Below are 11,629 nucleotides of genomic sequence, written 5' to 3' on the forward strand. Positions count from 1 at the left end.
TGAGCCCAGCCAACATATTCCCCTGCTCTTCCAGTCAAAACTGCAGATCAAGGTGCTGGACAGGAAGTGGTCCATGGTCCACAGCATCAGCCTCCAGTTCCAGCAGTGGATGGACATGATCCTGCCCAGCAGCCAAAGGAATAAAGCTTTGCTCCTGAAGATCCCCAAAGAATATGAACTGATGTGTGATGGGGCATTTGTGCTGATAGACTGTGTATGGTGTGGATCAGCAGCCAACTGTCATAAAGGCAGATCCCAGAGCAGAGCAGGCAAGTTGCAAAAGACTTCTCAAAAGCTTGGAGGCATGATATCTACCAACGTCCTAAAACAGCTGCTTAAGGATAGGCTTCCAGGGTAATGATCTCAAAACACCCAAGAAATATGAGAGCCATGGGTGACCACCAGAAGTCACCCAGGTGCTTTGAGAAGATCAGTCTGTAGATGTGTTGAGTTACCTCAATCTGAATATTATCCAAAGTCCCTGGGGACTGTGGAGGGGACCTCAGCAGCATTCTTCAGTGTGAACATCTAGCAGCACACCTGAGGTTAGCACCCTAAACCTTAAGTTTCCTTAAGTCTTTGATAGTTACAGGGATGCTTTGTCTTTCATATCTATTTTCATGGAATAATATAAGGATTGGAAGCTCAGGAAGGAAACCCACTTAGAAAACACAGCAACGTAGATTTATGGCAGGATCTGTAGTACCTGGCCCAGGGCTGGACAAGGAGATATGGTGGCTTTGTTCATGGGGTGTACTTTCTCACTAGGGGTTGGGCTTCCATGTAATCAGAAAACAGGCAAAAGAGAGAAATCAAAAGCAATTGGTTCCTCAGGAGATACCAGAAGTTCCCAATCAATAGGGATGGTCAGATTGCTGAGCTGAAGCTCTCTGGATGGCCAGGGAATTCCTATCTGCCACAAATGCTGCTTTTTAATAGTGGGGAAAAGTGGAAGGTGTTTGTTGAAGATCTGAACATCTGCTTGGAAGGGAGCAGGGTGATACTCAGAGTGTCAGAAATGAGGGAGAAGGACCTGCTGAAGGAGGCTGTGACAAAGAAGCAGAGGAGCCAGATCTTGGAATCTTGGAAATATTTATCAGATATTTATTTGCTCAGGTTTGTACATGGGTGTAGACAACACTGAGTTAGGTACCTGATGAATCCCTCAGATGCCGCAGTATTGGCCTTGAGTCTTCAGCAGTAATCATGGAGCAGGGTAGGGCTCAAGGCTGGGAGGGACCTCAGAGATCTCCATTCCAGCCTCCTGCTTGGAGCAGAGCTAATGATAAAGACACATCGGTGTGCTCAGGGCCTGGTCCAGGTCAGTGATGAGCATCCCCAAGGGTGGGGAACTACCCTCCACCTGTCTGGGCCTGTGCTACAGCCACATCATTCTCATGGGGGAAAATGCTCAAGGCCTTCCTGCAAATAGGTTTTTGGAGAAGTGTCCCAGAGTGATCCCAGACAGTCATGTTGTGAATCTGATCAGTTCTCATCTCACAGATGTGGGATATTGACAAGTCAGATGCTGGTGACCTCAACGATGACTCTTCACAGAAAGGCAAAGGAGTCTCTGATGTGCAAACTGAGCAGGGCTGAGTTTGCCTAGTGCTTGGGACTCGAGCCTTAGGACATGTTTGGGAAGTCCATGTTCTCCCTGGCTAGCAAAGATGACAATGGGTACATGTCCTTCCAAGAATTCCTGGATGTCTTGGTGATCTTCATGAAAGGTGGGACCCAATGCTGGTTTGAGGGATAGGAGAAGGCCATTGACTTGGCTCCCTGTCTTTTTATTTCTCCTGCTGGGGAACCAAAAGTTAGGGCACATACAACTTCAGGATAAACTCCTGGTTACTAGCCAAATGGAGGCATAGGACAGTGACTGTTTCAAAACACATTGCTACATGGGAAGCCCATCAGTAAAAGAAGAGATCTCCAGACTCCCTTCATTGGATGCTACCCTGCATCTCAATGTGAACAGAAATTTTGGGAAGAAATTTGAGTCTGAGATGACTGGCAAGCTGGATATGCACATATGCTTTGGTGAGCTGCTGGTCTGTAGATCACAGAGCAGTGCTGTCCCCATCTATGTCAATAAGTCTGTTCTGGTGGAAGAATGCAAAATCTGGCCACCTGTGTGTGTTGCACTGCACGTTCTGCAGTGACATCAGTGATTTCCCCAGAAAGTCCCAACAGGACCTTAGAAGGTCCCTCTGCAGGGTGTTTGCTAATCCCCTGAGCTTTGCTTGTGTTGAGAACTTGGCTGTCCACATCCTCTCCATCAATGGTGCTGGAAACCCAGCCTCCTCAACATTGCTGCAAACTGGCACAGCTTTCAAGGGGAAGGTAGGAGACATGGCACTGGATTTGCTGCAGACCAGAGCCATCCAGAAGGTGTCGTTAGGAACAGGGTTGTGATGTGGGACAAACATCTCTAAGTGAGAAGCCCCAGCCCATGCACTTAGTACCAGGCTGAGCTGTGTCTGGGAGAGCAAGTGACTCATCCAAAAGAGGAGCAGACCCTCTTCTATGCAACAGTGGTTCTTAGAGCAATGTGATGCATGCACTGAAGCATGAGGCTAGCAGAGAGAGAGACTCATTTTCATTCCAACCTCTCCTTCAAAGTGGGCAAAACCAAGCTTGGATATCTGGATGGCTCCAAGAAGTCCCATGCAGAACATGTCTAGAAGCACAGGAAATTGCCAGGCTACCAGTGGATGCTTTTGTGGGATTAGGGCCTGGAGGTCCAGACTGGGCTTTGAACTTTGGGCAGTCTGTTCCATCCCAGGAAGGCTACAGAGGCATAAATGTTGAAGGGAGATGATTTTTAAGGACTCCAGATCTAGTCTACACAACCCAACATAATAATGAGGAATCAGCTACCAATTTTGCATGGGATGTCCTTGGCTCTCCTGACTTTATAAATAAGGTGAAGCATGAAAGATTTTGTGGTCGTTCAGCAGTGAGACCTGTTCTTCCTACCCATTACCTGGGGACTATCACGAAAGCTGAGGTGGGCTGGTGCTTTCCTTTAAGCAAATTTTGTCAGTAGAACCATGGCCAGAGTCTTTTCTGTGCTTTGTCTCTTTTCTCCTACATTGGCTCTGTGTCATAGGACAAGGGAGAGGGGGCATGGACTGGACTGGGTAGGAACTAGGAACCTTTAGGGAAGGGATCTCTCAAGTGCATGGTGGTCTGATCAGCTGAGAAAACTGTCTGTTTTGGATGCTGCCATGACATAATCTGGAAGACAAGACTTGAAGGAGCTACCCCCTTCCCCAAAACTACCCAGCTCCTGCAGTGATGGGACCAAAGGACCCACCACAAAGAGCAGAGATGCACAGATACGATATGGGAGAGAGCAAGGTCACCTGGAGTGGGAATGTGTGAAATATCTCATCAGTGGAGCAAGACAGAAAACAACTGATAGGAAAGAGTTTGAGTTTAAACCTGAAAATGCCTGTGTTGCATTGCACCGAGGTGGCACTGCGCCAAGGATTCTTTTGAATGTTCTCTTCCTTAAGGGGACTGTAAAAGAGCAAGGACTCCAGGTGTAGCGTGACCACAAGTAAATAAGCATTTATTACTCACTCTTAGACTAATCTCTCAGCCTAATTCGCTATAGCTGGGCACTAAATGTTATTCTACGCATGCTTCAGATTCACAACTAAGTTGCTGTCTTCTGAAATTCAGTCCCTCGATGCCCCGTCAGTCACAAAGGAATCGCCCTGCAGCCGTCCTCTTCTCACCGGGTGAGAGGTCCTGAGGTCAGTCCAGCTGTCCAGAGCAGGGTCCACACTGTGCGAGATGGCATTTATCTTTTATAGTTCCCCCGAAAAGCAGCAGTTTAAGCCAATCACAAGCCAAATTGTCTTCTTATCTAACCAGGCTCTGTTTCTCCCTTAAGAATCTGCTGCAATGATGTTGGGGGCAGCTAAGAAAGATGAGTTGCTGTCAGTTGTTCAGGGAGGGGTTTTATGGGAAACTCCCCTTGAGGCGAAAGAGTTTGCAGAGTGGCACTAGGTTTGGTGGTCCCCAGCTACTTGGCTTTTCTGTATGTCAGAGAAGCAAGCTGCAGGGCCAAGGTGAGCCGCAGGCACAGACGGACAGGTAGACTTCCTTGATTATCAATGTGGGCAGCACTACCATCGCCCCAGATCAGCCACAGTGTACACAAGCATCTCCTTGGCACCAAGGATGAAGGACCACAAGTCCTTGTGATGCACCATAAGTAGACACCAGCAGGGATATGGCCAACATGGAGGAGGCTACAAGAGTGCAGCAATGCCTGCCTAATCTTAGGAAGCAGAATTGACCCTGTCCTGATGTGGCAGAGGAGCAAAACCTTGGTCTTGGTCTTGGTCAATACGACTGTCATGGGAGTCAACACACTGTGTGGGGCCCCAGAGGTGCACCACCATGCTGGTGAGCCCCACATCAGGGTTGCCTGGTAGAGAGGCTGCTGGGCTGGTGCCAGGGCCATGCAGGGCCTTCTGATGTGCACTGATCTCTTTCAGTACATCTGCAAGAGGCACTCCAGAAGGTGCTGACTTAGAGCCTGTTCACAGGGTTGTGCTTGGTCACCCATTTCAGGTGGTCCCCCTTCATGCCCTTCTTCACCTCGCTGCAGGAAGTGCATCCTGAGGTCCATGCAAGCTCTGTGGAGTCCTCAGAAGAGCATTTGCCCTCGGTGGGAGGCACACAGACAAGCGACACATGCATCTCTCTCCTGGGTTAAAGCCTCCTAGCAAGGGGACAGCTCTGTCACAATCCCATGTGCCACTCACACAAGCCTCTAGGATGGTGTGACCCCACTCCTGCTCCCTCTCCATAACTAGTAGCGAGGAGCTTCTCAAAGTCCTGTTCCTCCTCTCCAGGTCCAGAAGATCGGGGTCTTCAGCTGCAGCCCCACCTGCTTGACTGAGAACATGGAGAAGGCCTTTTAGCAGGTCAACAAGCAGGATCAGACCTGTTTCTTCCACACTGAAAATATCTAGATCCCTCCCTTCCCTATCTCTGCTTGGGACTGGGTTTACTTAGCTGCAAAAAGCTTCAACCTTTCCCTCTTAAATCAGGCCAGAGCCTGGCCACTGAAAAGTTCTCCAGGAGGCAACTCCAGTTGTCGATACTTACCTGGGACATAGGAGAGCAGGTTTGGTATGCGGCTCTATTTCTCTTTGCAAGGCTTGTTTCCCATCCTTCAGCATTTCTGTGGGTTGTACAGTCTCCTTCAGAGAGGCTGTTTCAATCAGGTCTAAAATAACATCTGCCTTTTTCAGCTGTCCTGCACAATGGAGGATCCGGGAGCTGTACCTCTGTTTGCATGAATGTTTTTAACTGTATGCACAAGGTGAAGTTGCACCAGATGACAATCCCAGAGGGGCCAAAGCCAGGCTGAGTGCCTAGTGGTCACAACCAGCACCCGAAGGACAACAAAACAAGGACCAGCTCTGGGAACTTGTGTACATATGGAATCCTGGGGTCCTGCCAGCCTAGGACCATAAGACTATGCTTGGACCGGAAACCACATCCAGGACCTGAACAAGATGCCTTTTATTTTCATGATGGTTTGCCATTAAACCGCTGCTAATCTCTCCAGCTAGGAGGTCACGTTGATGCCACACACATGGGTTTGCTCCAGCAGCAAGCGCTGCAGGCAGCTCATCCAAGCTTGCAATTTTGTTATACAGCAAGCAGTTCATGCCTCCCCTAGTGAGTAGAGGCTGCAGGGAGTTAATCCTATCCCCTCCTGGCTGCTAAGGGCAAAAGGCTGGAGCTCAGCATGATTGCACTGACAGCCTTGCTCAAGGCCACGGCTGTATCACTGGATGGTGAGGGGCAACGGTGCACAGAGCAGAATGTGCTCTACACTACCTGGCACCACATGCGCCCAGGAGGGAGGAACACAGCCACTCACAATAAAGAGAAAAAATCACAACCCAACACCATCAGTGCTGAGAGTGATCCCAGCACGTTCCCTCCACCCCCCAGCACAACCCACAGGCTTCCCCCCTTTCTATCCCCCAAGGAAAGGCTGAGCTGGTCTGTGCAAAGAGCTGGTTTTATTCACAGGGGCACATTAGACATTAAGAAAGCAGAAAACATACAGAAAATGTACAGGGAGGCTCTGCTTTTCATACAGGCAACCACTATTAACAATATTACAGGAAAAAAAAAGATAAAAGTGATGTTGCTACAGTAACCCACACGGAAGTTGCTCTCCTTCATTTGCCATACATAGACGAGCCTGCAGACCCCATCCTCTGTGGCTGTGCTTCTTCAGTTTGAAAAATACTTCTCCAGCACCTTTGTTAAAAGCCCTGTCTCCTACAAGGAAGAGCACAACAGTGAGCCACTTGCCCCATGTGCAGCCTCTGCCTACATCACCTGCCTGCCCAGGCAGCATAGGGCCAGAAGACCAGACTGATGCCCTGGGCTGGACTAAGAAGGTGCTTTCACAGGTGGTTCAGGACAGCAGGGGCTAGAGGGATAGCACACAACAGGGAAGGAGCCAGGGGCCCAGATTCCCCCTCCCATCCCTTCACTCCAACAGCTGGAAGATGCCAGAGGTGAACTTCACTGCAATACAGCCCTGCAGCAATGAGACAGCAGCCTCTGGGTCATGTTTCAGGGTCAAGAGCAGCCTCGGGGTCTGATTTGGCAGGGAGCAAGGCAAAAAGGCAAAAAGCAAGACACAGTAGGGAAGAGTCAGCGGGATTTTGTGGAATTGCTTGCAGCTCAGAAATCCCAGAGCTGTGTGGGACAGAATTTGTGTTCATGCAGAAGGGCTCTCCCCATAACTCTGAAGTCATCTCAGTCCATACGCACAGGCCATTTACCTCCTGGAGAAATGCTGCCACTTATGCAATGAGATGACAGCCCTTCCCGCCCCTACCAAGCACTGAGATGATCCTCCCCTGCCAGCTAAGTCTTTGCCACGCACAGGAACAGGGAGGCACTGTGACCCACTCCCCCCAACATGCTAAGAGTCAAGACCTGCCTGCTGCATGTAGTTTAAAAAAATTTTGCAAACCCCTTTTGCTCCATGTGATTTCTGCTGCCCAAAGCATACAGCAGCCCATGGACTCCTGCTCTGCAAAGGGAGAGAAGATGTCTGGAGAAGACCAAATCCCAACAGCAGCAGGCAGGACTAACTCATGTGAAAGGAGAACAAGCGAAAAGATTAAGTCCTGGTGTATTTGGAGGGGCCCCATAGAAAGGAAGAACCAATTTGTCAATCACCAGTGACAATCCCAGAAAGGAAAAATCCTGTTTTTTGGGTTTGGTTTTTTTTTTTTTTTAATAAAAGCCTGCATCCCCTGATGCTTACCCTGCCACACAACACAGCAAGTGCATCAGTGCAGTGGAGCAACATCTAGAGAGCATGAGAATTCCTGCCTTACTGACTGGCAGGTCCCAAGGAAGGTGCTTTTCTAATCTGAATCAAGATGAAAATGATAGTTCCTGAGCAGGGGTGGATGGAGAGTTTCACTCATGTCAAACAGCTCAATAGACAGCCAGTGAACATGGCAAGCAAATCAGTTCAAGCACAGGCTTGTTGCTGATCCCAGGTGTCCAACAACAGCCACAGTGATGGAGAAAACAGAAAAGGTGGCAGGAATTGGCAATGGCATCAGGTCACCCACACAAGAACAAAAAATACCAAGGACCCAGTAGAGAGCATAACACAGACAGTGCTCAAAGACACCAAGAAGAAAGAGTTCTGTATTATCAACCAGCAACTTGAAGACAAGAATGTCCCAGGGGAGAGAGGGAAGGAGTGAGGAAAGGAGCAGGAAGGCAGGAATTGAGTCAAGTGAGGTGCTTATAGATGCTGAAAGGCCAGAACTGGATGCAACACCCTGCACAGAGCAGAGCCTCCGCTGCCACACAGGCAGGGAGAGAACAGCCAGCACCCTGGGGCACCAACTGGGTCAAGCCAAAAGAGATGAGGGGTTTTGGGAGGAGAGGGGCAAGAGACAGGAACCAGCTGCACACCAGGCACCTAAGTTTCGATGCCACATGGCTGCAGGGCATCCCACCTTCAGCAGAGCCACCAGAGAGGCACCAGGACAACAAGGTAACCAGCCAGCCGGGGCTGGCTTGACTATGAGCCAAAGCACTCTCCAGTGACGGAGCTTCAACACCCAGCACAGACACGTACCAAAGGCTGGTGTTCAACACTGGCCAGAGCCTGCCTCCAAGCACTGGAAATGAGCAGTGATAGCGCTGGCAGGGCAGACATCCAGGTGGCTGCCTGAAACACAGCACTGGTGCCTGGGACAGCCTCCACCCCAGAATACTTGCAGTGAGAGCAGTGACCGCGTGACTTACCTACATGGAGGAGAGCCACAGGATCACTTTAATTGAACTCACACCACACACTTGCTACCATCCTAGTGCATGAGGCAGGGCAACACACCGACCAGCCCTCCCACCATCTCAGACAGCTCATGCAGCAGCAAAGCACTCTCCTCAAAGGCTCCCCAGGGAAGGCTGGAGGGAGGTCTAGGACCTTCGGAGCCCTCTCTTCCCCTTCAGCTGGGTCTGAGAGGCACAAGCTGCAGCAGTGCAGTGGTCATAGCACACAGCACCTCAAGGGGAGCAGAGTGGGCTGGTTTCTTCAGCGATGCCCAGCTGCCTCTTCAGTACAGAGTTCCCATCCTGATGGGATCAGTTCTCTGGGGGAGCCTCAATTTATCTTGATCTGCTGAAACCAAGTCAGAAAGGTGCTTGAGCAGTCAGTGCCACTCTGGCTCACATCCCTGCAGCTCTGCTCCACTCACACCTTCCCAAAAGAACAAAGAAGAAGAGCAAGTGCTGCCTAAACCCAGATGACAGAAGCCATTTTACCTGTGTGCAGTGTTACTGGATAGCTCCTCAAGCACAGCAGCTCAGAGGACAGTATGCGTAGACCCCACCTAAGCAGATTTCATCCCTTTTAGGCTCTCAATTGTTTCCTGCAGTGACTAGAAAGGGTGAGATGCAAGGGGAGCACACATGAGGCAGCAGCGAGGCTGAGCCAGCCAGACCAAGCAATTCCATCTCCATGTCCCTGTGAGGATCTGTGTGTACACATTGTCCCCAGTGGGGGATTTTCCACCAGGATCTGAGTGAGCTCCAAGGCAAAAGCTACACCAAGGAGCCAGGGAGAGGCGGCTGAGGATTTGCTGATGCACAGCAGGACTATCAGAGCTCCTGCTACAGAAGGCGCCTGCTTGCTCCCTGAGACGCGATCTGCACGGCAGTATGAGCCACGTACACGTCACCTTTGCAAGCCAAGCTAACAGTGCAAAGCGTCCCCCGGTGACAAGGGATCTGACCAAGGCAGCACAATGCCAGGATGGGGGCATCAGAAGCCCAAGACCTCTTTGCAGGACAGGCTCCTTTCCCTGCACACTGGAAGTTGCATGCCTCTTGACTTACCTCTCCTTAGAGAAAGGGGAGGTTGGATTTCCCGGTCCCTGCAGTGGCTAGGTAACGCAAGGTGAGGGGACATATTTTTCCATGGCAGCCTCAATAACCATTCTCTTCTGCATCCAGATGCTCCTTAGCAATCCCTGGGCTGAAGATCACCACTCCCACAACTCCACCACAACACCCCCTGCTCATCCTCACGCCCTTCCCAAGCACTTGGGACAACTAGCAACTGTCTGACTGGAGACAAGCCTAGAGATACCTCTCCTTTGCCCCTTTATGGCTGCTCTTAAGAGGTGGTTTAAGGAGGGTTAACAGGAGCAGAAGAGGGTGGGGAGGGGAGAAACATCCTAACAGTTGGGCAGATGCTCACATCTCCACCCAGAGATGTTAGTCTGCAACAGCCAGCCTAACACCTCCCTGTTCAGGGCATCTCCCTTCCTATTAGTCAATATTCACCTGGTCAGTGAGATCGTATTTCCCTTGGTTCTCATCCAAAAGTCTTTCTTGCAAGAGGATTTTCAGGAGCTCACGGGTAAGCAGTTCCATCATATCCTCCAGCAAGGCTCTAAGAGAAGGACCGAAAACCATTGGCACAGCAGGATCTTCTGGTGACTCCAGGTGTGGAGAGCCTGAGACACTCTTCTTCCCCATGAAGTGACCTGCAATACAATACATTTGTTTATCCACGAAAAGACCTGCCGAGGGGGGCAAGGATTCTGGCAGAAGGACATTAAGCTATTATCTGCAACCTCATAGCAACACAATTCCATGAGAAGCACCAAGCAAACCTACACCTGCCTAAAACAGCCAAATACAATACAGTGAGGAGCTAGTGAGGAATAATTCAGCAATGCCAAGTCCTTGCTCCACATCACACTTCAGGGAACTTTCCATCTGCTGTCAAGATCTCTAGGGTTAAAGAAATATTGCACTCATCACCGTGAGATGTGAATTTCTCCATAAAACTGAGGCTGCCTCATCACTGCCTTGATGCTCTTCTGGCCACCACAGGAGGTAGGGTGCCTTCCCCTGCCAGCTACAGCATCGACTTGCTGGGGCAGGGCTCTGCAAGCCCTCCAGCATCCCCCCCTCTGCTTTGTGGGGAGGGGGGAGCAGAGGGCTGGCCACAGCCTGCCACATCCCCAAGTAGCCAGCAACCCCTCCAGACCAGGGTCCTTGGCATCCTCCAGATCCACAGTAGGAGCCCCTGGAGGGCCACCTCCCAACAGAGGTGACCTGGCACAGCCTGCTCCATCACCCCACTTCTGAGGCGAGTTTGACAGCACTCAGCCAGGCCTCGAGGCTCCCCGAGCATTGGTCCCTCGCCTCCAGCCAGCCTCCCCCACCTCAAGCTGCGGGAACCCCACAGGTCCCGGGGTCAGCCGCCCCGCAGGCTCCCGCCGGTACCTGTTGCCCAGAGGCTGCTGCGGGGGTTGACCTTGATCTTGGCCGCCTGGCTGCGGTGCTCGGCGAAGTCGAGGTGCACGGCGGGCCCGAGCGCGGCGCCGCACAGCAGCAGCAGGAGGCAGGGCAGCAGCGCCGCCATAGCCGGCCCCGGCGAGACCCCCTCCCACCTGCCGCCGCCCTGCCGCCGCCGCCCCTACTTATAGGCCTGGGGGGGCGGGGCCGGGGGCGGGGCCTCGGCACGCGCCGCGGGGCTGTGGCGCGCGGCGCCGGGCCTCCTTCCCCCGCCCCGCGCAGCCGTTCGGCTTCCCGCCCTCGGCGCCGCGCGCCCCCAACGGCCCGGCCCGCCCCGCCCCGCCCCGCCGCGCGCCCCTGGCAGCGCCCCCACAACCGCCCCTCCCCCCCGGCAGCCGGGCTCCTCCCGGCGCGGGGCGCCTCCTCCCTCGGGGAACGGCTGGGCATCTTCCTTCCTTCTCGGGTTTCCTCCGGGTGACAGCTCTGCCCTCGAGCATCTCAGTCGTTCACCCCAATTTGGGGCCCTCTGCAACGCTGACCACAGCGCACCCCTTGCCTCCTCCAGGGCTGGAAAAAGAGGAGACCCCTCTGGTGCCCCACACGTGACCTGCATCTAGGGAGAGCGCAGCCTCTTAACCACAGTCCTCTGAGCCCCACCACCTAACCCCTTTTTATCCATCTGGTTGTCCACCCACCCAGAACCACACCACCCCAGCCCGGATGCAAGAACATTGTAGAAGATGGTGTCGAAAGCCTTGCTGCCATCGAGGTCAATGACACCACTGCTCTC

General features: G+C 52.2%; 1 protein-coding gene across 2 annotated transcripts; it reads right to left on the bottom strand.

Annotated features, from left to right (window-relative positions):
• Window positions 1–6,043: 6,043 nt before the first annotated feature.
• Window positions 6,044–11,036, bottom strand: NMB (neuromedin B). Of its 2 annotated transcripts, none has more exons than XM_026115102.2 (3): window positions 10,828–11,018; window positions 9,877–10,079; window positions 6,044–6,327 (listed from the first exon to the last, which is right to left on the bottom strand). In XM_026115102.2, the coding sequence occupies exons 1-3, from the start codon at window positions 10,964–10,966 to the stop codon at window positions 6,280–6,282; spliced, it is 390 nt and encodes a 129-aa protein (XP_025970887.1). In that variant the 5' UTR covers window positions 10,967–11,018; the 3' UTR covers window positions 6,044–6,279. The 2 variants fall into 2 exon arrangements, with proteins under 2 accessions (XP_025970887.1, XP_064373757.1); XM_064517687.1 differs by lacking the exon at window positions 6,044–6,327 and adding an exon at window positions 6,334–8,969 and having other exon boundaries at window positions 10,828–11,036.
• Window positions 11,037–11,629: the final 593 nt, after the last annotated feature.

The sequence above is a fragment of the Dromaius novaehollandiae genome, chromosome 10, assembly GCF_036370855.1.
Source record: "Dromaius novaehollandiae isolate bDroNov1 chromosome 10, bDroNov1.hap1, whole genome shotgun sequence".
Classification (NCBI taxonomy): domain Eukaryota; kingdom Metazoa; phylum Chordata; class Aves; order Casuariiformes; family Dromaiidae; genus Dromaius; species Dromaius novaehollandiae.